Below are 25,967 nucleotides of genomic sequence, written 5' to 3'. Positions count from 1 at the left end.
ATCTGAGTACTGGGGAGCAGACACCCCTGCAGTGTCTTAGCAGAAATAAGTACGTTATCGTTATCGAGGTAGGGCAAAACTCGTAACTAGCTATTTTTAGCAGGAGTCTGGCTCCTCATGCCTACCTGGTGACTCACAGAAGACAGTTTTGTGAATCAGATAATTGAGCTGGCCTTCAGGCAGTTCTGATCAAATTGTACAATAAATAGATGGTATGTGATCATAAAAAATTGTGGGTGAAAAAAAGGAAAAAACTAATACCCACTTGGGGGGTTTGGAGGAGAGTCCCAGAAGTATGAACTTTTAATCAGCAACGATGGACTTTGGTTCACAGTACTTAGGTTACTGTTTTCAAGAATTAAAAGTCAGCCTCCTTGAGGCAAAACAATGTGGTAGCCAGGGAAGCAAGGGGGACTTATTCTCAGCACCCCTGAACCCAGAGTCTGGCCCTGCCGCTTTCCCACTGAGTGTTTTGGCCTTGTCATTGTCCTCGTATACGATGTGGAGCTGATGGAATTCCCTCAGAGATGTTGTGACGATTGAGTGGAATTGTGTTATATGTCATCAAATCTCAGATAACGTTGGGTTATGACACACCATTATTTTTATGCCATTAAGAAACAAGAAATGCCAGTGTAAACCAGCTTGCTTTCCTGTGCAAGATGCCCCATGTTAAGATGTGGTTGGACAAAAACTGCATCTTAAAAAAAAATCAATAAGATGCAGTGTATATGAAAGTGCTTTGCTGTATAAGCCTCAGGAGTCATATTTAATCGTTATTATATGAGTCAGGGGAGTGCAACAAGGTTGTAAGAATAAATACCAGTGGGAAGCCGAGGCCCGGCGGGATGAGAGAGCAGGTAGCTGCCAGGAGAGAGAGAGGAAGTCCCCTCCTTCCAGGTCGCCGTTCACAGAGAGCTGGCTCTCGGGGTCCGCCCCGCACTTAGCTGTCCACACGCGCACAGGTGTCTGCTTAGGGAGTTCTTGCCCTTCGTGACACTGGACTTCGAGAGGAATCTCCAATTTACTTTCCGTGTCTGAAGTGTGGATTTTCCTCTTTTAGATTTTTATTGGTTTAGAACTTGCAGACCCTTAGCAACCTTTGGTTAACTGTTATTTTTAAGTGCAGACTTGAGCAAGGCTTCAGCCAGCCTGAGCCCCACGTGGAACAATGTGGGTTTCAGCCTTGTCCCTTCACAGAGGGACCTCTTGTTATTGGCAAGACATTGGGTTCTGTTTGCAGTTGATTTCAGACTCCTCTGCTCTTCGCCGAGGTCATTTTTATTTCAAGAACCTCTTTTGCTCACATAGGAGTTTGGGTTAGTTTTTTTTCTTCAGGTGCTCCAGGTTCACTTCAGGAAAATGGTGACATTGTTCCTTAACTTGTGTCCCTGCTTTCCCCTCGGTGCACTGGGACATTGAACTTACGTGTGGTATGTCAGTTATAGCTCCAAAAAGTGGGCGGAGCGGGGGTAGTTTATTTCTTATTCAAACACCACTGGGCAAAAGAAGAGCTTCAGAATAGCTCTGGTTGAATAGGATGTTTTCCAGATAATTCTTGGCCGAAAGTAAAGTTGCATTTTGTTTTGTTTTGAAAAACACTCCTTTAAAGATGTAAAAGTCATTCTACGCTGGAATTCTCCCCGCCCCCCCCATGCAAAAAACAGGCCCCAGGCTGTAGTTTGCAGACCTCTGCTCTAGTAGAAAGCTCTTATTATGACCAAGGCTCCTTGGAGAAGTGGCTGATTCTAAAGCTGGAGAGTAGGGAAAATAGAAGAAAAGCCTGGAGCTTTCCATGAGGAGGTGTTGGAGAAAAGATGGGGCATGTCCAAAAGACCCAGTAGTCAACTTGAAAAAGCTGCCAGGGGCCAAAGCTGCAATGTTTCAAGCTATAAAATATGTTAATGATGGATTATAACCCAAAGAATAGAAAGTAAATATCTGTGAGTCCATAACTAAATAAAGGACCAGACAAATCATTAAGGGAGAAGAGACAGATCTTCCTTATGGAAGAATCCCACGTAGTAAATGTAGAAGGAATGAGGGCCATAGACGATCACCCATTAGAACATTGTAGTGGTGATTGCTGCAGGTTAAGACGCAATGGCAAATGTGAAAATGAGTGTGTAAAACTTCAGGGAGACACAGGGTATTTGCACAGCCTCAAAGTGTCTCCCAAATATTAATTACCTTGGTAGTGGTGACATATGTCTGTAGATTCTATAGTGTTCCTCCCTTCAAGGGGCACAGCTTAAATCCTCTTCTCTGTGAGTGTGCCGTGGACTTTGTGACCCACTTTTAAGGAATATGTAAAGGGGGAAAGTGGTAACTTCTCAGTGGTGACACCTGGCAGAAGCCACCTGGGCCAAGTGGCTTGATGAGGGTTCATGTCACTGGGAGTAAGCTGTGCCAGTGCTGTGTGCTCGTGACGTGATGTGACGAGAAGGGCGGTTTGCCCTGTGATATTCTAGATTCTTCCCACGTATCCATGACCTCAGTCTAGTCAGTCAGGCAGAAGGGATCAGGCCACCCAGACTGAGGAACATTGTACAAAATGCTGACCGACGCTCTTCCCTGGTGTCCAGGCTATGACACCCGGGGAAGACTGAGGAACCACGGAGGGGGTGAGATGAGTAAGCACAGCCCTGGGAGCCTGGGCTGGAGCCTGGAAAAAAAGAGGAAACGGCAGAAGCTGTGAAACCCGGATGAAGCTGAAAGTTCAGTTAGTAGTATGGCCCCAGGTTACCGGCTTCGCTTTGGTGACTGCTGTGGGGCACAAGGTGTTGATGTCCGAGGAAGCTGGGTGAAGGGTGTGTGGTGGGGCTTAGAGGGTCTCTGCAGCTCTTCTGTAAATCTAAGGTTATTTCCATATTCAGTTGTTTTTTTTTTTTTAAACCCTGACTCCTTATCCTGGATTGATCATCCGCCTTATCTTGAGCATCTAGGCATTATTTTATTAACTCTTGGTCCCATTTATATTGGGTGGAAAATATGTAAAGTAAAGTTGATTTGCAAAGTAAAGTTGCAAAGTAAAGTAAAGTTTGCAAAGTAAAGTTGATCTTGGAATGTCTGTCTTGTTAATATTAGTTATTTCTCTTTCCAGGGGAGGCACCTGCTGCAGAAGTTTCCTCCTCTTTTGTGATCCTGTCTGTGTGCAGTTTAATGATATTAATAGTGTTAATTGCAAACTGTGTATCCTGCTGTAAGGACCCGGAAATAGACTTCAAGGTGAGCACAGATGGTGGGGACATTTAAAAATCATCCTCTGATACCTTGATCATTGGAGTCCCTTGGGAGCAGGGGCTGGCCAATTTTTTCTGTAAGGGCTGTATAGTAAATATATCCTGCCATTGTAAATAGTAAATACTGTGGACCGTACGGCCTCTGTCAAGGCTCCTCAGCTCTCAGCTCTGCCATTGTAGCGCTACACTGATACAGATATGAAAGGTGAAACCAAACGGTTGTGGCTGTGTGCCAGTAAAACTTTATTTACAAAAATAAGTGGTTTGGATTTGGTCCAGCAGCTGTAGTTTGCTGACCCTGCTTTAGAGCACCATTGACAATAACCACTTGCCTGTTTAGTTTTCGCTAGGTGAGGAATAAAGTATGATTGAATTCACTTGCTGTAGAGCCTATAAGGAAGAGCAGGCTAATTTTTTTCCCCCTGAACTTTAGCATGCTGGTGAGTTTGTGGTGGTTAAGATTATTGAGGCCAAAGGACGCCCCAGTGTGTTTTGTGTATGAGAAACCGCATCTTTCATTTTACCTGAACCCTCGAGTTCTTTGAGGGGAAGAAAGAATCCTGCCTATTAGAAATTCTGGTGGGGGGTGTGTGTGTGTGGCGGGGGGTGGGGAGACACTATAGAAGGGCTGGTGTTGTAGCTGCAGATGGGTGGAATCTGCCAGAAACCAGCTGGGATATCCTGCTCTGGAACTTACCACGTGCCTGCTGCTGTACATTAGGGCCCGGGGAATACTTGATAAAGAGGAAGACTTGAGAAACAAAAGGAATGCATGAGAGAAAATGATCTTTCTGTGGAGCCCTGCTGGTTGTCCTGGAGCTGTCCCCAGGGGCCCTGAGGGCCACTGGTTCAAATTGGGGGCGGAGGGGGGGTGCTATCTTCTAGCTAAAACCTTCCTGCTAGTGGACACATCAGCCTTATTTCTAGAGCCTCACCCCTGTTTCTGTGTTTTCTTTACCTTGAGTCTGGTGGCAGCCCCAAGAGAGGAGGAGACGTGTTATCCTTTTGGCTTGATGCTAACATTACACACCAGGAAGGCTGCAGGAAAAGACTAGCACGGGCCATTTTTCTTAGAAGATTCTACCCCAAACGTGTGGGCTTAAGTAATCCACAGCTTTAGCCCCCAGGTCCTGGAATCACTATAGACACCTCCATGGGAACTTACTGACTACCACATGGTTGGGGGTGGGGGTGCACAGTGGTGGGCAGAGAACCTGTCCCTTGACCATCATTCTTGCCGAGGGACTGTGTACAGACGCCTTGTCTTCTGGGGACAAAGATAAAGTCTGATCAGTGTTGCTGAAACTAAAATCCAGTCACTCTCACGTGTCACAATGCCTCATTCTTGCCTTAGATTTTTCTGACCCAACTGGGTCTCAGTATTGACCCAGGGAGTTCATTATGATGTAGGTTCTGTGAAGCAGTGTTTTTATCCGCTTCCCCAGGTGGTTCTGGTACAGGTGGCCCTGGGCCACAGTGTGTACAGGATCCTCTCCAGCTGTGTAAGCCACGACTGAAGACAAGTTCCACGCTTTAGATTTAGAACTGCAGCGTTAGAGACCTTCGACCCTTGGAAGTCACGCTACAGACCAGGAGGCTACTGCCTGATAAAGGAAGCGACTTCCTGAGTGTATCTGGGCAGCTGCTGGCATAACTAGAAAAGCGACCCAGTCTTCTCACCAGCCTCATTTTTATTATTACGCTGTTTTACCTCTCTGCGTCTCTAGAATCATCGGCTGCCTAATGGTCTATCATGCTGCTGCCAGACTTTTGAGCGGCATTGTTTTTAAGTAGATGCGATGGGTAAAAATCTTTTTTAACGAGAGAAGCTTTAGGAATGTCCAGAGGGGAAATTGAGCAAAGCTCTTCCATTGAAAGGTGCCTCAGAGATTGAAGTTTCAGCACCTCGCTGGTCCTACACCCTCCCGTTAAAAACAGCGGTAATGTCCTAATGCATTTGACAGCATAGGTGACATATGTGAGAATAGTGTCCTCCCACACGCGTGTGAGATCATACATGTCCCATCAGACAGATCGACCCTTATAACTTCCCGGGGCTTAGTGGGGTAGCAAGGGGAGGTGGCAGAAAAGGAAAAGGAAAAGAAGGATATTCTCTAGAGGAAAGGACAACGGTCTTGTTCGCAGATTATTCTCAGCCTCTGTTACGGTGCTTGGTGGGGTGATATTCATTAATTATCTGAGTGAGTGAATGACCTTGATTGTCATCTGTATGAACGTGGAATTAACATGGACACCAGGGTGGACTGCGCTCACTGGAATGATAACAGCAAGAGTCAGGACAGCTGTCTGCTGGCTGAGTCACTGAAAAGATTTTCACACCTGTATGGGCGCAGCCTCGGTTTTAAGGTTGCCGTCTTCAGAAAACCAGACGTTCTTAGTGTGTCGAAGGTACTTATGTGCTACACAGTGTCATACTGACCGTCGTTCACGTCCTGATGGTTTTTCTACACAGCTTAGTAATTTTCCCATAGTTACTCTTTGCAGAGAAACAGGACTTCCTCAAAAATACCGTTTTTGGGTCTTTAACTGTCCCTATTTTGATTGAAATCATAGCAGAATACAATTCTAATGCAATTAGAAATGAGCATGTAGTTTTATAATAAAACGAATCTGTTTTGATTCCGTGTGCAAAGGGATCTGTGAAAATGAATAATAAAGAAAAAAGAATAGCCTAAGCTCTGGTAACTTAAAAGCAAAATTTCAGACCAGAAGAGTGTTTCCGCTTGAAGTTCCGTGGTCATTTTAGACAATTTTGCATTTAACTTCAAGCTTTCAGTTGGAAAAGTTTAATACAAAGTATGTATAACTTATTAAACCTTATTTATTCTGCCGTTTGGTGTTGGAGAGCACAATTACATATGCTTTTTACTCAAGTAGGTGCAAATTGGGGGAAAAAAACCCAAGGCGGCATGTTTCAAATGAGTGAGTCAATGTTCTCATGTCCGATGTTAGCATATGTATTCTTAATATTTGTTCTCACGTTGGTTTATATAAGATATAACATTGATCGTCTCTTATTTTAGGAATTTGAAGATAATTTTGATGATGAGATAGATTTCACACCACCAGCAGAAGACACTCCGTCTGTCCAGTCCCCAGCAGAAGTTTTCACACTTTCAGTACCAAATATCTCCCTACCAGCTCCGTCGCGGCTCCAGCCTTCCGTAGGTAAGGCCTTGCATCCGGCGTCATGTTTTCCAAATACTTGGGTCGCCTGTCTCGTCTGCTTGCTTCTTTCTTTTTCTGCTCTCTGGGGAAGCCGAATTGTATGTAGTGGTCGGGCCCACTGCATGCCTGCACAAGCTGAGTCCTTTCCTTCTGGACCCTAGATCTGGTGTAGGAATAAACTGGTCGCCTCCGATCATTGAAGTGGAACTCTCCCACGGAGCTCCTGGCCTTCCCTTGGGTCGAGAGGCTTCTCTGCTAGTTCTTGACGCAGCTTGCCTTGCTGAGTAGAATGCTGCCGTCTTTCCGGGGATGTCCTGTGTTTGGGGAGGAGGGGTTTATTTGGATATGCTAATTGGATTGATTTTTCATCCTAAGATAGAGGTTTGGTTAGAGATCGATTGGCTTCTTGTTCTAGAACAGAAATACTAGCAATTCAAGAGTCAGGGATTTCTGAGACCACTCGGGAGAGGCTCTTCTCTCTGTGAGGGGCCATTCCTGCCCCTCGTGGTGCTGCGCCCAGTGGTGTGGGCGTGGGGCCGTGCGCACCCCGCAGTGGATTGTGCTGCTGGAGGCATGCGTGACTGAAGGGAAAAGTCAGGTGAAACATGACACAGCTGGTGCATTTCATATGAAACATTTGTAAAGTTGGTAAATTTTAGTATTGGTGGTTTTTGCAACACTAAAAAGCTAACACGTAGTATCTACCTTTAATTTTTGTAAATAATAATACCCTTGCTTTGACCAAAATAGTGAAATTTAAAAGTAAAATAGTAAAATTTAAAAGGATTGGGATATCCTGGGGATAACCTAAGTAACCTAAGGGCACGTATCCGTAAATGGAAAGATTTTCTCCTGTCTTTGCTTACTCGATAATAGGCTTTCCTTTACACGTAAGGGAAGCCCTGAGAGAATTCTCTAGGGCCTTTACCATCCTGGAGTCTTAACACCCATGAATCGATTTCAAGTAATAGAATCTTAACTCAGATCAGTGTACATAGGGGATTCTTCGGACACTTGGAACCAGGCGATGGGGAAGGGTAGGTGTGAGGCTGACCGTGGAGACAACTGGCGCTGGGAACTTGGACGCCATCGCGCTTCTCGTCCATCTTTCATTTCTCTCCTCTGTGTGTGTCGGCTTAGATCCCACACACCGGCTTCTTTTCGCCAGCTCGGAGCGTGGCTGCTGCCATTGCCGGGTTCGTGTCCTTGTAGCTTTACTACCAGAAGAAAGGAGCTTCCCTCTCCTCGGAAGACCCTCCGGAGAGGCATCCGGTTGGCTTCCCCCAAGTCTGATGATGTTGACCCCTCACTGTGGGCAAGAAGGCGCGGCAGAGAAGCCTCACGACTTCTGTCCGAGGCATAGTGGGGATGGACCAGAGCCCTGTAGCGAACACAGCGGAAATGGTAGTGACCCGTACAGCCATCCCCATTATGTTCATACGCCTTTCTAGTTTCTGAAGCCCTCTATTCTAAATTCCTTCTTTCTTTCTTTTTTTTTTTTAAGTTTATTTATTTTGAGAGAGGGAGAGAGACTGTGCAAACGGGGGAGGGGCAGAGAGAGACGGAGACCTAGAATCCCAAGCAGGCTCCACACTGTCAGCAGGAGCCTGATGTGGGGCTCGAACTCATGAACCGCGAGATCATGACCTGAGCCGAAATTAAGAGTTGACTGTTTTAATTGACTGAGTCGCCCAGGCGCCCCTAAATTCCTTCTTAATAGGAAGAAATTACTTTCGATTTCTCTCTCCTCCTCTCTCTCTGCCCTTCCCCTGCTCGTTCTCTCTCTCTCAAAAATAAACTTAAAAAAAAGTCTGTACTATTGAAATTGTATGGACCAAGCACAGTTTATTTAACCAGTCTCCTAGTGATATTTCGGTTGTTTCTAATCTTACGCCATTAAAAACAAAGGTTTCACCTATGTTGGTCTGCACACTGATGTTGGGCTAGTGTATTTGTAGAATAAATTTTCAAAAGTGGCCGAAGAGTGCATGTGTTTGTAATTTTGAGGGCTGTTGCCAGCTCCCCCTCCACAAGGAGTTGTGCTCATTTATGTTCCTGCTTGTGGGTTTCACTTGGTCTATGCTGTTGCTGAAGCTCAGGTGGTATCAGTTCAAGTTAGATTGTTGTAAATTTAGGGTGAGAACTGTAATCTCCATGGTAACCACTAAGAAATAACTAGTAAATATGGAAACAGAAAATGAAAAATCAAAATGTATACCAAAATTAAATATACACAAAAAAATTTTTTGATGTTTCCTGATTTTAATATAGCCAAATTTAACAGCCTTTTAAGCTGGAAATTTTGCAGTCTCTTTTTTTAACTTCTAAATTTTTTTTTTTTTTTTTGAGTTAGAGCTTTTTATGTCTTAAATCTTTTTCCATGCTGTGGTCAAAACGATACTTAACTACTTTTTTTTTCTACAGTGTTTTAAGGTTTTGCTTTGACAGTTAAGTTAAATCCATAGCCCATCCTGAATTGATTTTTGGGTATGGTGTTAGGGAATCCATGAGGTGGTTGGTTGGTTTGTTTGTTTGTTTGTTTGTGTGTTTTTACAGATTACTGTGTTTTTCTCAGCTTCATTCCCTGAGCGGCTCTCCCGGCTCTCCCGTTCTTCCCTGCTTTTTAGTTTCATATGTGTATGGGTCTATTGTGGGCTTTCTGTTCTATTTCACTAATGTGTCAACTCCTTGTTCTAGTACCACACTGTTGTAATTATAATAGCTTCATAATAAATGATGTGATTTGCACATTTTGCTCCCTGTAGGTTTTTCACTCTTTCAATAGTGTCCTTTGATGCACAGAAGGTTTTAATTTTGATGAAGTCCAGTTGATCTTTTTTTTTTCTTTTGTTGCTTGTGCTTTTAGTGTCATCCTTAAGAAATCTTTGTCAAACTCAAGATCATGAAGATTTACACCAGTGTTATCTTCTATGACTTCTATAGTTTTAGCTTTGGAATTTGCATTAATATTTGCATATGGTGTGAGGTGAGTGAGGGTCCAGGTTCATTCTTTTACAGGCGGACAGCTAGTTGCCCCAGTAGTAATTTTTGAAGAGACTTTTCTTCCCGCATTGAATTATCTTGGGACCTTGTTGAAAGTCAGTTTATCACATTTGTGTGGGTTTATCTGGGGACTCTGGATTAATCCCATCGGTCTATGGTCTAGTCTAGCCTTATGCTGGTACCACACTGTTTTGATTATTGTAGCTTTGTGGTAAGTTTTGGAATGGAGAAGTTTGTGAGTCTTCCAACTTTATTTTTGTTTTTTGGGATGTTTTGGCTGTTCAGAGTCCCTTGCAATTCCATATGAATTTTAGGATCAGTTTTTCCATTTCTGCAAAACAGACCATTGGGATTTGTATGTGCATGTGCGTACCATTTCGATTCCCTTCTCATTCCCTTTTGTTTATATTTTGTAGGTATTTTCTTGGGGATTACAGTTATCTTAAATGTATAACAATTGTATTTCATCTGATACCAACTTGACTTCGTTACCATATAAAAACTCTGCAACGCAGTCCCGTCATTTTATGTTACCACAAATTACGTCTGCACACATTGTGTGTCCGCTAACATAGATTTATAATTTTTTATGTGTTCATCTTTTAAATCATGTAGGAAATACAAAGAGGATATATACACGAAAAATACAATAATGCTGGCTTTTATATTTACCAGTGATATTTATTTGTTCTTATGTCTTCCAGTTACACTTTAGCGTCTTTTTGTTTTAGCCTGAAGGACTCCCTTTAACCTTCTTGTTAGGTATAGTGGCAGCAGTCTCCCTAAACTTGTGTTTATCTGGAGATGTCTCAATTTCTCTTTCATTTTGAAAGACCACTTTTCCAGGTGTAGAACTCTTGGTTTGGTTTTTCTCCTTTGGCTCTTTATATGCGTCATCCCGCTGCCTTCTGGCCTCCATGGTTTCTGATGAGAAATCAGTTGTTAATCGTATTGAAGATCATTTATGTATGGTTGGTCCCTTTTGCTGCTTTCAAGGTTCTCCATCTTTGCATTTCACAGTTTGATTATCATGCATCTCAGTGTGGGTTTCCTTGAGTTTGTCTTAGTTGGACTTTGTTGAACTTGTTGGATGTGTAGATTCATGCCTTTTATCAGATTGGGACATTTTTAACCACCGCATCTTCAAATATCCTTTCTGACCCCTTTCCCCTCTTTTCCTGGGACTCTCGTTATGTGTGGATTGGTCCACTTGGTGGTGTCCCATAAGTCCCTTAGCCTTTGTTCATCGATATCTTTTTTCATTCTTTTTTCTTTCCACCTCTCAGCCTGGATAGTTTTATTTGAACTCTCTCTAAGTTCACTGATTCTTCTGTCTGCTAACATCTGTCGTGGAACCCCTCTAGTGAATTTTTTTGTTTCAGTTATTACACTTTTCAGCTCCAAATTTATATTTGGCTCCTTTTACTAATTTGTATCTCTGTTGATCTTCACTTACCAGAACATCGTTCTCCTGGTTTCCTTTAGTTCTTTGTCCATGATTTCCTTTAGCTCTTTGAGCATGTTTAAGACAATTGACTTAAAGTCTTGTCTAGTAAGGCCACCATCTGTTTTCTCAGGGGCACTTTCTTCTACATTTCCTTTGTACGTGTGGGTGGGCTATACTTTGTTTCTTCGCATGTTTTGTACTTCTCTTGTTGAAAATTGGACATGTTGAATGATATGAATGTGCACAGAAGAAGAAAGAAAAGAAAGGAAAAAAGTATTCTGTGGGTCTTTGCCGATTAGCTCTGCGTTGGGACACTCCTTACCCAGGCCACTTACAGCTCTGCTGGAGTCCTCACCTCCTGCCTTTGCGGGGCAGAGAGCCTAGCCAGAGGTGAAAGTTATATTCTTGTCAAGTCTTTTGTGGGCGTGCCCTTCCCTGAACGTGAAGGTGGCTCTCAAGCTTTCTTCATATGTTGCAATAGCTTTTCAAAGACCTCCCCCTCCCACCCCCACAAATCTCACTCCCCAGCTTTTCTGCTAAAGCTTTCAGTGTGTCTGTTGTTTGCCTCCGTTGTTATTTATTTATTTATTTATTTATTTATTTATTTGCCCCAGGTGGAAGTGTCTTGTCCATTTGGCTTTCACTGTTTTTGAGGAACACTCCATCCTGATAGAGTTCTGAGTTTGTGAACCCAAGGGAAGCCGCTTGAGGCAGTCCTTGAGGGAAACCTCTGGTGAAAAGAAGCACAGTGCCTGGGGAATGATAAGGTCCACTGTGCTCTCACTGGAACATGTGTTGTCATTAAGACCGCTGTTGGGTGGGGTTCTGATAAGTTAAAAGACCCAAAGAAATTCTACCCTGTTTCAGTGGCCTTTCTCCTGGTTTGATTTGGTTGCTATAAATCTTTGTCTTCCAGAATTCTGATAAAGTTGACATTTATGGGTTTTTTTCTTCTATTTAATTTTTTAATTTACATCCAAGTTAGTTAGCATATAGCGCAACAGTGATTTCAGGTAGATTCCTTAGTGCCCCTTACCCATTTAGCCCATCCCTCCTCCCACAACCCCTCCAGTAACTCTCAGTTTATTCTCCATATTTATGAGTCTCTTCTGTTTTGTCCACCTCCCTGTTTTTATATTATTTTTATTTCCCTTCCCTTATGTTCATCCGTTTTGTCTCTTAAAGTCCTCATATGAGTGAAGTCATACGATTTTTGTCTTTCTCTGACTGATTTCACTTAGCATAATACCCTCTAGTTCCATGCACGGACACTGACGGTTTTTGACAAGATACTCACTTCTACCCTGGAACTAAGGACTAAGCAAAAGCCAGTGGAATGGTGATCAGTAGTTAGAGTAGAGTAGGTTAGATCAGAAAACACAGTGTCTGGGTGTGTGGGTGGCTCCATCGGTTAAGCATCCACTCTTGATTGCAGCTGAGGTCACGATCTTGTGGTTCGTCAGTTCAAGCCCCACGTTGGGCTCTGCACTGACAGTGTGGAGCCTGCTTGGGATTCTCCCTCTCTCTGCCCCTCCTCTGCTCACGTGGATGTTCTCTCTCTCTCTCTCTCTCTCTCTCTTTCAAACAAACAAAAAAACAGTGCAAAGCATTTAAGAATCAGTAGGAAACTCATTCAAAAGATATGTCAGTCTTAAAACTTGAAACCATTTTGGCAGTATTGGTTTGAAAGTGATGATATATATATGTATATATGTATGTATGAATTTATATCTACCTTTATTTTCTACCTTTGTGCTGACAAGCTGTAACTTTATGTTCATGTTTATACTTTAGATTTTGTATCTAATATTTATTGTATGTCAGTTAAATGTCCATATTTAGTTTTTATGTTCTTTTTCCTACAGAAGGTTTGAAGTCCCAAGTTGCCCGCCACAGTCTGAACTATATACAGGAAATTGGAAATGGCTGGTTTGGAAAGGTAAGATGTTCACATTTACTTTTTTTCCTTCCTAGTAGTAGTGTTTAGAATTTGAAGCTAATTAAGAATTGTTCTGTGTGACATTCCACATTCTCTTTGGATGCTGTGGTACGGATTGATTCTCCTCATTATGCCTGAACCCCCCCCAGAAAGGGGTTTCGGCGTTTCCAGGTGGATACGTTTTTCCAAGAAGGCCTTTTATTTATATAGCAGATGCTTTTCTAATTGTTGGTGCAAGAAGAGTAAACAAGGAAAAGAGACTGGAATTTTGGAAGCTTTTTATCCTCCTCAAGTTAAATTATTATTTATTTATTATTTATTTATATTTTTATTATTTTTTTCATTCTTCTCCCCTTCTCCCTCCCTCCCTCCCTCCCTTGTGATACTGAAACCACTTTAGAATTCTTGATGCATCGTAGTATTGTAATGAAAACCACGACAAAGAACTGGTCTCTCTTTCTCCTGGCCTGTCAAGGGACGAATGGTAACAGTGCTTTGTCGATCCTTTTACCACGGGGTGTTCAGAAGGAATAATTTTATTACAACAGCTAGTTCCGTGATGTAGCTAGCAGTCATTCTGGGTAAAAGGTTCCTAACTGAGCAGCGATTGCATCGTAAGCAGGGTGGTCAAGACAAGATGTATGTGCTCAGTGGTCAGCCGTGTTACGCACCTTGCTTTCCATTCAGAGTCGTTTGTCAGTCCTGTATCTTTGATGTCATGCAGCCTTTATTAGTCACTGAATCTTCTAAGCCATATAGCAAAACCTATTACATATCACATTGTTTCAATGTGGAGGGTATAGCGTGGGGGACGATGGGTGAAGTCCTGACCTGCGTGGAGTCTACGAATGTAGCAGTAAACGAGAGAACCCCTTGCCCCGACAAAGGCTAAATCTCTAGCTGCGGAGAGAGTGTGTGTGTGGGAAGATCAGACAGTAAACATTCAGGGGGAGGAGACGGGCCTAGAGGGGTGTGGGGAGCCAGGTGACAGGAGACAGCATATGCATCCAGAGACTTTTACTCAGAGTGAAGTGGGAGGGGACTCGGGCGTCTGAGACCCGAGGGATGCAGTCTGGCTTCCCTTCACAAGGACCAGGCGGGCAATTATGTTGTGGAAGGCCAAGGGGAGAGTGGGGAGATTGCTTAGAAGGCTACTGCAGTCATACGGGCGAGGTGCAGGCAGGCTTGGATGATAGCACAGAGTGGTGACAAGTGGTGTGAGTTGAGATGGAGTTTGCGATAAGAGCGTGCGGGACTGGGGACGGGTCAGATGTGGAGTCCGGAAGAGGGGGTCAAGGATGGCTGCTGTGGCCCGGTTGGTGGGAAGCAGAGAATTACTGTCAAGCGAAACGGAAAGATTAAGGAGAAGCAGGCGTGGAGGAGGAGGTCGGGAGTTCGCTTTTGGGTAGGTTAGGTGTGCGATGGCTCGTGGGCGTCCAGATGGAGAGAGGAGTAGGCAGTTGGAAATACACACCTAGAGTTCAAGGGCGAGGGTCCAGGCCAAAGATAGACATTTGGGAGAACTCAGCGTATAGCTGGAAGTCAAAGGTAAGAGGCCAGATGGAATCACCGAGACCCTGAACGTGGAGGGAAGGGGAGGCAGGGGGACTGAGCCCCGAGGGTCTGGTTGGGAGGGGTCAGCGCAGTCAGGAGAGCTGGTGACGGAGACTGAGGTAATTGGCCACTGAGGAGGAGGGGGCGCAGGATAGCGGGTGTTCTAAGGGTCGGCGAGGAAGGACCCAAGAAGATAAATGGTAGTGACTGCTGCTGCAGACTAATAGAAGAAGAGAGGAGGGAAAAAGCGTGGACTCGGCCACGTGAGGTCCGTGGTATTGTCAAAAGAGGCTGTTCGGGGTCACGTCCTCATGTAGGCGCAAGGGAGAAAGTGGAGACGGCTCGTGTAGACGACCCCGTTGAGGAGTTTTACCGTAAAGGGAGCAGAGACGTGGAGTGCGGGCCGTTTGGGGCCGTCCCAGGGCCAAGGGAAGGTTTTTTGGTTTGCTTTGCTTTTTAGGCTGTGTAGCTATTTTAGCCACTTTATGCAGTAGGGGAGGAAGTGCTAGTGCAGGAGAGAGCAAGGGGGGATGCTGTCAGAGTTCTCTTGAAACGGGAATAAAAGCAGCGTGTGGGTACAGGTGCTGGTATAAAATGGGGAAGTCCACTTCTGGTAACTTTATTCAATGAACAGAGTCCAGTTTGAAAGGGAGGAGTCAAAAGACACGTTGGGGGTTTGAACAGGAGGAGAGGGGTGTGAAAGAGTCCTCCCGGGAAATCCATCCGGTAGGGAACGCAGCGGGAGGATGGGAATGCTGAGGACCCTCACAGATCTGAAACGAGGCCGGTCGCCGTGGTCGTGTGCGCGTGTTCTGTCTACATTCGGCGTTACTGTAGGCAGGTAGTTGAGTGTTAGCGGCACCGGGGTTTGTCTGAGCTCCTAGGCCTCAGCAAGAGTGGTGAAGGGCGTGGCGGTAGTGGAGGATCATGGGCCCTAAGCTGCCAGGGAGGGAGGGGGCCCTGTGGTAGGGCAGGTGGTAGAGGGCTGCTGTAGTGAATGGATCTGGAGACCAGGTTGTGCGCTTCTTGGGTTAGACGGTTGGAGTGAGCTGGAACAGAGGACTGGGAGAAGAGAAGTTAAAATTCAAGGTTAGGGGGGCATCTGGGTGGCTTAGTCAATTGCGTCTGCCTTCAGCTCAGGTCATGATCTCACGGGTCATGAGTTCAAGCCCCATGTTGGGCTCTGTGCTTACAGCATGGAGCCTGCTTTGGATCCTGTGTCCCTCTCCCCTCTGCCCCCCCTCACTTGTGTTCGTTCTCTCGCTGTCCCTCTCTCTTTCTCTGTCTCTGTCTCTCTCTCTCTTTCCCAAAAATAAAACATTTAAAATTCAGGGTTTGGGACATGATCCAATTATTAGCTAGGTCTAGGCCTGTGGGAGTTTTTTTGCCAAGATTGGGTCATAGAAAGAGTATTGGAAGTGAGGTAGAAAACCTAAGAGGTCAAGATGTTGACTGAATTGTCCCTGCTGACATTGAAGACCAAGGATGATGGCAGCGGTGGTAGAGAGAGTGAGATTATCCTGATCTTTTCTGGAATTGATACTGATCAGTGTTAGGCTTATGGTAGATGTGCAGGCTAGTTATTGAAACCAGGAATATGACAAGGTTATCAGAATTTCTTATCTGTTTCTTTTTCTGCCTTTACATTCTTTAATAAACACAGTACATGCTGTTCACTTATTCTCAATTTCCAGGGCATTAAAGTTAATCTACTCGATAAAATATTAAAAACTATTTCAAAAGAAGGCTTTTAGTTTTGGCCGTTCTTGAATTAAATGAAAACTTTCACTTCATCGTCATTTTCATCTTAAATATTGTATTTTTGGAACACCTCTGTATTGCCCAATGTTGTATTTGGTATTTTGCTCATCTTGTGCTCCTTTGCTCGTTTTCATTCATTTTGTATTCTGTTGCTTTCGGTGGCATATTTTTTCCTTGTGTTTTAACTGAGGTTTCGGTATAAGATAAAGGTCTGGAATAATTGCGATGCCGTAGATTTTTAAAGTCACAGTGCTGTGATACTATGTTTGTACGCTGCTGTTTGTCCCTTTACTTTCTCTTATGTGAAGGAGACAAAATAACAAAACCCAGCTGAAGTGTTTTGAGAAACATTTGAGTTCTGTTTGAACTGAACTTGTAAATAACTCTTCTGTGATGTCACCGGTAATATTTGTGAAAGTATAGTACATTTTTAAAATAAATAGAAAAGGAACACGGATACATCGATGAATGCTGTCCATATCCAGTAAACAGTTTAAAACAAGGAAACATTTTCATTTCACAAGCTTTTTCTGAGGTAGTATTTTCATAATAGAGGACCTTCTGATTGTTCCTTAATTATTTTCCTGGATTCCATTTCCTGATGAATGAGACCTGCTTCTTTACCATTTCGATGGAAGTGAGATGAAAACCTGTTCTTTGTTTTAGGTCCTCCTTGGAGAGATTTACACAGGCACTAGTGTAGCGAGAGTAATAGTGAAGGAGTTAAAAGCGAGCGCGAGCCCAAAGGAACAAGATACTTTTTTGAAAAATGGCGAGCCTTACTAGTAAGTACCCGAAGATGTGTTTTGTAAACATAGTCCGGGGTCTGTTGAGGACCAGGCGTTTAAAATGACTTTGCAGTGTCTCGTATTTAAATTGTGATGAATGTTAAAATTTAGATTACTGTCTGAACAGTGTACTCGTGTGCTCCCTGATGAATGACACGTGACTTTTCTTTTCCCCAGTGTTCTTCAGCATCCAAATATTCTTCAGTGTGTTGGACAATGTGTAGAAGCAATTCCCTATCTCCTGGTGTTTGAGTTCTGTGACCTGGTAAGTTTTTAGTGGAAATTCAAGGTGAAGCGTTCAAAACGTGACACCCAAGTGTTTTTGACAGATAGAAATGCCGGATGAGGGACTGCTTTCACTTCCGTCCCCCGTTTTAAAAACTTTACAATGTGCTAAGTCATTACCTTTTGAAAACAGTCCTGACGGACACTTACGTCAGTGTTGTTTTTACACTCCATCCCTATGCTGAGCTGTTCACATGCATTTCATCTAATCATATTTGTCCACACTTTCTATATGATTAAAGTAAGGCTCACGGAGATTGAGAAAATGTTATTCATCATATACCAGAGCCAGAGTTTGGATCTCCAGCATCCCCTTCCCGAGAGCTTGAGGTCTTGACCTCAGCTAGGCAGTTTGAAACACTTTTCCCCAATGAGGTAATCAGCATACCTGTAGAGTACCCGTGACCTGTCAGGCTTTTAAAATAGTGAATGTACGTGCCGTTTAGATTTTTAAATAGATGATTTTTTTAACCCAAAATTAATAGCCTCACTTCTTCGCATGACAGTATTACTGAGATTTATAAGTTGGAAAAACTGTGTTTGTGCAGTTTGTGCATAAAAGCTGCACAAACACGGTTTTTTGAATACTAATTTTTATGTGAAAAGTTCCTGTAAACATGTTTTTTTAAAAAACTGGGTTTTGATTGATTTCTTTGCATCGCCTCAGTTTTCAGAACGTGAAACATTAAGATCGTGCACGGAAAGGTGGGAGTACATCGAGATAAACCCCCAGTTCGTTCAGACAGTATTTTCAGCCGGCAAAATCAAAACGGGCAGTAACCATTGTGGACTTTCGTTCTAATTCCAACGTGTGATGTGAATATTCCTCTTGTTGGCAGTGGTAGTTAATTACAAAGAAAAATTAATAAACTTGATATATTAGCTTTCATTGGATTATATCAGAGTAGCCCCCAATCTCAGCGACTGCTGAGAGCAGAGTGGTTCTCACTGATCTTGTACGTCAGCTCTGTTCCAGGCTGTGTTCAGCCTCACTCTAGGATCAGTGTATTTTATATTCTCTGTAGGTGCTGGGAGGGGGAGGATGTATATTCTGGTACATTCTGTGCAAGTGTATCTGTATAGGTCTTCTGGGTCAAGCATATGAGGTGGTTCAAATCTCCTGCATCCTTCTGATTTGGGAGGGCATTGATAGAGGAGTCTGAGTCTGTTTTCTATCAGTTATTAAGAGGCATAGTAGAATCTGCTCTGATTACAGATATTCCTTATAATTCTAGTTGTATTTGCTTTGAATGTTGTGTCAAGGATACAAATTTAGAATTGATGCAATGTCTTGTAATTTTAAGCTTTCATTATTATGAAGGGACTCTTCATAAGATTAAAAGCATTACTGAGGATTAAAGTCTGTGCTTTACCGATATTAATATAGTTATCCCAGCCTTTTTTGGTTAGAATTTGCCTGGTGTGTTTAAGTCCTTTGGTTTACATTACCTGAAAATGCTTGTCGTTAAAATTTTTTAATCTGTCAGTCTTGATCACTTACCATGGAACATGTGGTCTGTTTATGTTTATTGCATTTATGAGATAGTTGGAATTTTTATGTACCTATTTTGTATTATTTTTCCTACCTACTTGTTTCAGTTTTTCTGTTTTGCTTTTCTGCTAGCCTTCTTCTGGATTCTTGGTGGGTTTTTTTGGGGGGGTGGGGGTGGTGGTTGGTTCAGTTTTTCGCACCTACTAGTTTGGATTTTAGATACTGTTCTTAGTTTTTGGTACGATGACACCGGAAGTTACAATATGCGTATGTAATTTGACTAAGTCTAAAATTAATATTTTAACCCTCCCCCAAAGAAGCTGGGACCTCCTAGAGCTTTCCCTCCATGTGAGGAAAACTGAAATCCCATTTGCTTTTTTGTCCCAAGCCCACATTTTCTCCGAACATCAAGGGCTTCTTTGTTGAACACCTGCTATTGGAAGACGAATTCCCACGTGGATCCATGGATCCGGAGGAGAGTTCGGTCACTGTCCTCTAGGCCTCCTTGGTAGTGAGAGCAGGCATGTGACCGTGGTTATTTAGCCCGATAACCCTTTGAATGGAGGCATGAGAACTAAGAAGACGACGTACTCGATGACATTCCTGATTATTTTATTGCATTTACGTTTTGTTTTATCTCAACGTTATCAGTCATAACGTTTATGACCATCGGTGATTCCAACATGAGAACTGCTCCTTTTAGTCTGGCTCAGGCTAACTGATGTGACGGGTGATTCTTGTGCGGACAGCGTTTGAGAAGCGCTATGGTCTAGTGTCTCTGTGTGAGGAGACAAGTCTGCAGTCAGAGTTGTAGTTTTCTGAGACACTCTGTGGTGGCTCTTTTGGGTCCCTAAGCTCTTGATATTTTTTCTTTTTTTTTTTAATTTTTTTTTTTTTCAACGTTTATTTCTTTTTGGGACAGAGAGAGACAGAGCATGAACGGGGGAGGGGCAGAGAGAGAGGGAGACACAGCATCGGAAACAGGCTCCAGGCTCCGAGCCGTCAGCCCGGAGCCCGACGCGGGGCTCGAACTCACGGACCGCGAGATCGTGACCTGGCTGAAGTCGGACGCTTAACCGACTGCGCCACCCAGGCGCCCCGATATTTTTTCTAAATAACAATCAAAACACTCTTCCTGATCAAACAACAAATGTGGCAGGAGCATATCTACTTGAAATACCACAATTCTCGTAATTATAAAACTATCTCAGGGCGCCTGGGTGGCTCAGCCGATTAAGTGTCTGTCCCTTGGTTTTTGGCTCAGGTCATGATCTTGCTTGTGGGTTCGAGCCCCCCGTCGGGCTCTGTGCTGACAGTGTGGAGCCTGCTTGGGGTTTTCTCTCTCTCCCTCTCTGCCCCGTCTATTCCTGGAAGTTTTTAGACGTTATTGTTTTTCCTGGAACGGTAAAAGCTTCTGGATTGCTCACCTTTTGTTGTCTTCTAAATGGTTCAGGCGATGGGTTCAGTTTTAGTGCTATTCTGATTCATTTTTTCACAAAGCTGCTTGTTCTTTTTGGGAGTAGTAGTTTAACCTACTTTATAAAGAAACTGAAACATTGCAAAGCACACAAACAGCTCCTTTACAATTGCTATAAAAAGTCAGAATTGACAAGATTCAAGAGTATTCTTTGTATCTTTGTCATTATACATTTTTTAAAATGTTTATTTATTTTTTTTTATTTTTTTTATTTTTTTTTAAATTTTTTTTTTCAACGTTTATTTATTTTTGGGACAGAGAGAGACAGAGCATGAACGGGGGAGGGGCAAGAGAGAGGGAGACACAGAATCGGAAACAGGCTCCAGGCTCTGAGCCATCAGCCCAGAGCCCGACGCGGGGCTCGAACTCACGGACCGCGAGATCGCGACCTGGCTGAAGTCGGACGCTTAACCGACTGCGCCACCCAGGCGCCCCTAAAATGTTTATTTTTGAGAGAGAGAGAGAGCGTGAGCGAGCATGAGCAGGGGAGGGAAAGAGAGAGAGAGGAGACACAGAATCTGAAGCAGGCTCCAGGCTCCAAGCTGTCAGCACAGAGCCTGACGCGGGGCTCAAACCCATGAACTGTGAGATCATGGCCTGAGCCAAAGTCGGACGCTGAATCGACTGAGCCACCCAGGTGCCCCTTACGTAAATATAATAAATACGTGCTTTTTTGTTAACATTCTTTTTATATGGTTTTTACCCAGGACATTTAGGTCTCACGTTTAAATGCATATTCTCCAAGTACTTATTAGACTGAGTATGCAGAGAATATTAACTTACCTAAAGTTGTACTGGTTTCCGTATTTTGGGATGAGGATTATGTATATAGCCCTCCACAATTAACAAATAAAACTTTTTTTTTTTTTAATTTTGTACACCCATTCAACAAATACGACTCCTTGAAACATTTTATGTGAACCTCCTAAGTCGTCATGGGAGAATGTTCACTCCTGTAGCTAGATGTTTGGAAAGAGCTCCTCACCCCCACCAACAGCTTTCATTTGGTGGTGCAGAGCTAATAGCTATTTTTAATTTAAGTGCACTGCCCAGCGGTACATTGATCAACAACAAAACCTTAAAAGCAATCATTGTTTCTCAAAAAATTACAAGAGTTACCATACGACCCAGCAATTTCACTTGGAGGGACATATATCCAAACATGGAAAGCAGCATCTCAAAGAGATGTTCACACGCCCCTGTTTATAGCGGCATGATTCGCAGTAGCCAAAAGGTAGAAGCAGTTCAAGAGTCCATTGGTGGATGAGTAAGTAAACAAAATCGAGTCTATACCGTGGAGTATTACCGAGTCTTAAAAAGCAAGGAAATGCTAACACCTCCAACATGGATGAACCTTGAGGGCATGATCAGTGAGATAAGCCAAACCACTGGAAGACGATCCTGCGTGGCTCCACCTATGAAGCATCTACAGCAGTCAGACTCACAGGGACCGAGAGTGGGATGGTGGTTGCCGGGGACTGAGTTGGGAGAGACGGGGAGTGTGCTTAATGGGGACACAGTCTCAGGTTGGGAAGATGAAGAGTTCTGGAGAAGGACGGTGGTGACGGTGGCGCCGCAGCGTGAATGCTTTTAATGCCCCTGAACTGTGCACTTACCAGAGGTTAAGATGGTAGTGTTACGTTACCATTTTTACCACCCACGTGCAAATCGATGATTACTTACTGTATTTATGGTGCCATCCAGCTTGTCCTTGTGCTAGCATGATGCTAGGAAGTGCTCTGAGTGCCCAGTCCCTGTCCAAGTAGAGGCTGTTGACCCAGGGAACCCTCCACCTTGCCTAGCATCGAGGGTCACGTTTGTGTCATTGGGCAGTTTCGGGCTCATCACCTCTGGGCCCTGCTAATCTTCAGAGGAGCGGGGTCACCAGCTCTGAAGTTCCGCTTGCCCAGGCTCCGTGTGTGCAGTGGCTGCGTGGCAGGAATGGTCAGGTACATCATCCCGGTGAACCAGAGAGGCACCCACCTGCGGGGATGTCCCCCCGACACACCAAAGCCTCGCTTCAGTACTGAGCCCTGCTCCCGGCCTGGATGCCCCCAGCCCTCCCAGAAATAGGCCATCCAGAGCAGAGGGGCGTCACCTGAAGCAAAACCGCCCACTGGCAAGGATCCAGAGGACAGAGGGTAATAGCTTGGGCTTGGTCATAAGCAAGCTGCGGCCACAGTGAAAGGAGCCACTATCTTCACATGTTCTTAGTAGGTCAAGAGCTATTGAATGAACATTGGCCTTTCAGGTCGTCATCGGGCGGTGATGCATACCAACGATAACATCTTTTAAATAGAAAGGAGAGGGATATTTTGCACTTAAGTCATTCTGGGTGATGTGGAATTACCGTCTGTTGTTGAAAAAGCACTTTATCTTAGACTTTTTATGAAAGAAAACGAAGAGAGAGCGAGTCTGGTAGCTGACTGTAGCCACCAGTTTGGAACGCTCATGGTTGCCGTGCTCAGGAAGGAGCGATGATTGCGGGGTGCCGTCTCCGCTTTCTGCCATGGAAGGTGCACACCGCTCGCAGTCGTGAGTGTCCAGGCAGGAGATTGCTTTGGGTAGGGACCACTGCATTCAACAGAAGCGTACCAGGCGCCAAGCTGGTACGGGAGCTGTGCCCGCGCCCTGGGGGAACGCAGGCGTGTCACCCGGGTCCCTGTGTTTCCTACCTGGAGAGCCAGCTGGCCCGCCTTCAGATGCTCAGTACCTGCCACTTGTATGTCACTCCTGGAAAAGTTACCTGACCGTCTTAGGTCCCAGTTTAGGCCTCCGTAAAATGGGGATAATGCCACCTACTCTGTCGACTACCCTGACCATTAATAGCTGTAAAGTAAGTTTGGGGAGCCATGGTAAGTACTCAGACATAGGGAGCTATGTCTATTCATATTTAGTTACTTTAATTGATCACAGTTAGTGATTGGTAAAGGGTCTGAGTAGTGCGTATTGAAGTATGGCAGTCTGGGCACCTGGCTGGCTCATGTCGGGAGAGCAGGCACTCCTGATCTCAGGGCCATGAGTTTCAAACCCCACATTGGGTGTAGAGGTTACTTTTACAAAAAAAAAAAAGGGGAGAAGTATAGCAGTTCTAACTGGGATCATTGGAGAAGGCTAACTTTGGAGAAGGAGTTTGCTCAGCACGCAAGAGCAGTTGGATAGACCTCCTAGCGGGAACAGCCCCTCAGTCATTGTCCCCCTGGGGAGCCGGGGGGGGGGGCGGGAATGCACGTCCTGGTGAGAGAGGCAGCTGACGTCTGCTGGAAAAGATGAGCTGAAAGGGTGAAAAGCAGAGACAGGCCACTCTGGAGCCCAGACCGAGGGCCAAGGTGGGCAGAGAGAGGAGTGCAGGTTACACTTGCTCTATCTTAATCTGTTCTGAAGATTCATCCGTTTCTTTGACTCTTGTCACCTGACTCCGAGCAAGAGACAGTGTTTTCTTTGCGAGGGAGCGTTCTTTTTGGCTTTCTGATCGCCGATAAAAGCAGAGGACGAGTTTTCTGAAAGGAATTACAGTAGCCACATGAGAATGGGAAAGAAGTCCGTTTGGGGTTTCTCGATGTGCTGCATGTTCCTCTGTGGGCTTGCTTTATTTAGTCCGCCTCTTGTCAGGAGTCAGGGCCGCTTAGAATCATGGGCTCTTAGAGCCGAAGGAACCTTGGCCATGCCACCAAGAGGCCTAAGGAAGGGATAGCTCTAGCCGGTCTGTGCCGGACCTTGTGCTGGGCACGGGTATCCGTTACTCACTTCGTGGGTGTTGAGAGCCCTTGTGAGGTGGGGTGGCAGGAGCTCCATTTTACAGATAGGGAAACCGAGGCTGAGGGAGATGAAGGTGCTCATTGAAGCGCCAAACCCAGGCTTCAGCACCAGGCTTTCTGTTCTTCTTTATTTGTCTGGTTAATTGGCTTGCCTCAGGTCACATGATTACCAGTGGCAAAGTAGGGATTTTAATTTATGGCTTAACGTTATTCTGTGTGTTTCTCTACCACGTGGTTTAACGGTTGTACATGTTTTTCCACCAGAGGGGAACCTGCACTTTAGAACTGTCCTTGTCGTACAGAAGATGCCTAGTTATGGGCTTAGTCTAATGTCTTAGTTACAAATGTGTTCATCAAGTAAGCCCATGCACCGGGAGCCTTCTAGGTGCTGGGCAACAAAGATGAATGACATGTCCTCCTGCCCCCACAGAGCTCATGAAGAAGAGAGGGTGTGGGGTAACAGTGGAACAGAGGCGCGTGTGACAGGGTCCCTGGCCAGAGGCAGCAGAGAGGACGACGATGCAGCATGATCAGGCTTGACAGCGAGGGTGTCCCCGGGCCCTGCTGGTGGCCCTCTCCCTTCCTCACGCCTGGCTGCCCTGCCCTGGGCTTTGGTGAAAGTAGGCCTTGCCCGGACTTGGCGATGGGTTGGAACGTCCTAGACAGAGCGGACTCGAGGACGAGGCCTTCGGTTTTGGTCTCACCCACCGGGAGGATGGCGATGCCATTTCCCGAGACGGAGCAGGTTGTCCGAGGTCCTGCATCAGACCAGCTCGACTCGAGGTGCCTCGGAAGGCATCCAGGAGAGGGCGTCAAGTCAGCAGCTGGGAGGATGAGTCTGGGGCTCGGGAGGAAAGCCTCAGGAGGGCTTTGAGCTGAGAAGTGCATTAGAGATGATTTTAAAGCCTTGGGGTGGGTAGAGTCGCCCGAGAATGAGTGTCCGCAGTGGCCAGGATGGATGGAGCCCTGGGGCTGTGCCAACACTTGCTGATGAGCGAGGGGAGGAGGGGTCGGCACAGGGGCCTGGAAAAGGCATGCCAGTGAGCTAGGAGGAGACCGGGAGGCGGGGGGGAGGGGGGGGGATGGCTCTACCCCTGGCAGTGCTGGTGAGGGGCTGGCGGGGGGGGGGGGCGGGCAGCAGCGGTGGAGCATGGGGGAGGCGTGGGGACGTGGGGACGGGGTCATGAGGGAGTGGGATCCCGGGAGGTGGCCAGCCGGTGCAGACCAGGCTTCAGAGTGCACGTAGCGAAGGGGGAAGGGGAGAAGGGGAATGGACGCCCGGGGCAGGAGGAGTGTGGAGGCAGAGGGAGGCTTGTTTGGTTCCTGGTTGGACTGAACCTGAGGGGTGTCTGAGCACGTGAGCACAGGGGTGAGTAATCCGTAACAACGGCACTTGGTGCGTCAGGGGATGGACGCTGGCAGGTGAGGGCTCGGGGCCGAGGAAGCAGCCTCCGGTGGGTGGGGTACACTGCCAGACGGGTACTGGGGCGTTGGCTTTCGTGTGGACATTCCTTCCGTCAGCGGGGGGCCGAGTATGTGGCTGTTTATGCCGGTCTTGGCACCCTTTCATTCCAGTTTCGTTTAAAAATCATAAATTCTCCCCAAAGACCTCCTGTTAAAAGTATAAGAGACTGTAATTTTCCACTCCTAGAACTCCTCGCTGGTTGCGTTTCTTTTTTAACGTTTATTTTTTTATTTTGAGACAGAGGAGAGACAGAGCGTGAACAGGGGAGGGGCAGAGAGAGAGGGAGACACAGAATCGAAACAGGCTCCAGGCTCTGAGCTGTCAGCACAGAGCCGGATGCGGGGCTCGAACGCACAGGACCGTGAGATCGTGACCTGAGCCGAAGTCGGACGCTTTAACCGACCCGAGCCGCCAAGGCGCCCCGCGTTTTCACATTGTGATGAAATGAATTCATCGTTCCCGGTGCCCCGAAGAAAGCTGCGTGGCCCTCCTGGTGGCCCGGGCTGGAATTTAAGAGGACACTAGTGGCGCCTCTGTCTGAAGGTCTGCGGGCCGCTCGGTGCGGTG

General features: G+C 45.4%; 1 protein-coding gene across 2 annotated transcripts in view; it reads left to right on the top strand.

Annotated features, from left to right (window-relative positions):
* Window positions 1–25,967, top strand: part of LMTK2 (lemur tyrosine kinase 2) — a 79,218-nt gene that overhangs the window by 17,586 nt on the left and 35,665 nt on the right. For both annotated transcript variants that reach the window (XM_030300027.1, XM_030300026.1), the window contains exons 2-6: window positions 3,104–3,228; window positions 6,287–6,431; window positions 12,747–12,820; window positions 16,802–16,920; window positions 17,101–17,188. In XM_030300027.1, the coding sequence (XP_030155887.1) occupies window positions 3,104–3,228; window positions 6,287–6,431; window positions 12,747–12,820; window positions 16,802–16,920; window positions 17,101–17,188 (551 nt within the window). The remainder of the gene's footprint in view (window positions 1–3,103; window positions 3,229–6,286; window positions 6,432–12,746; window positions 12,821–16,801; window positions 16,921–17,100; window positions 17,189–25,967) is intronic.

The sequence above is a fragment of the Lynx canadensis genome, chromosome E3 (assembly GCF_007474595.2).
Source record: "Lynx canadensis isolate LIC74 chromosome E3, mLynCan4.pri.v2, whole genome shotgun sequence".
NCBI classification, from domain to species: Eukaryota; Metazoa; Chordata; class Mammalia; order Carnivora; family Felidae; genus Lynx; species Lynx canadensis.
The sequence above is the reverse complement of the archived record's forward strand: the minus strand, read 5'-3'. Positions and strand labels throughout refer to the sequence as shown.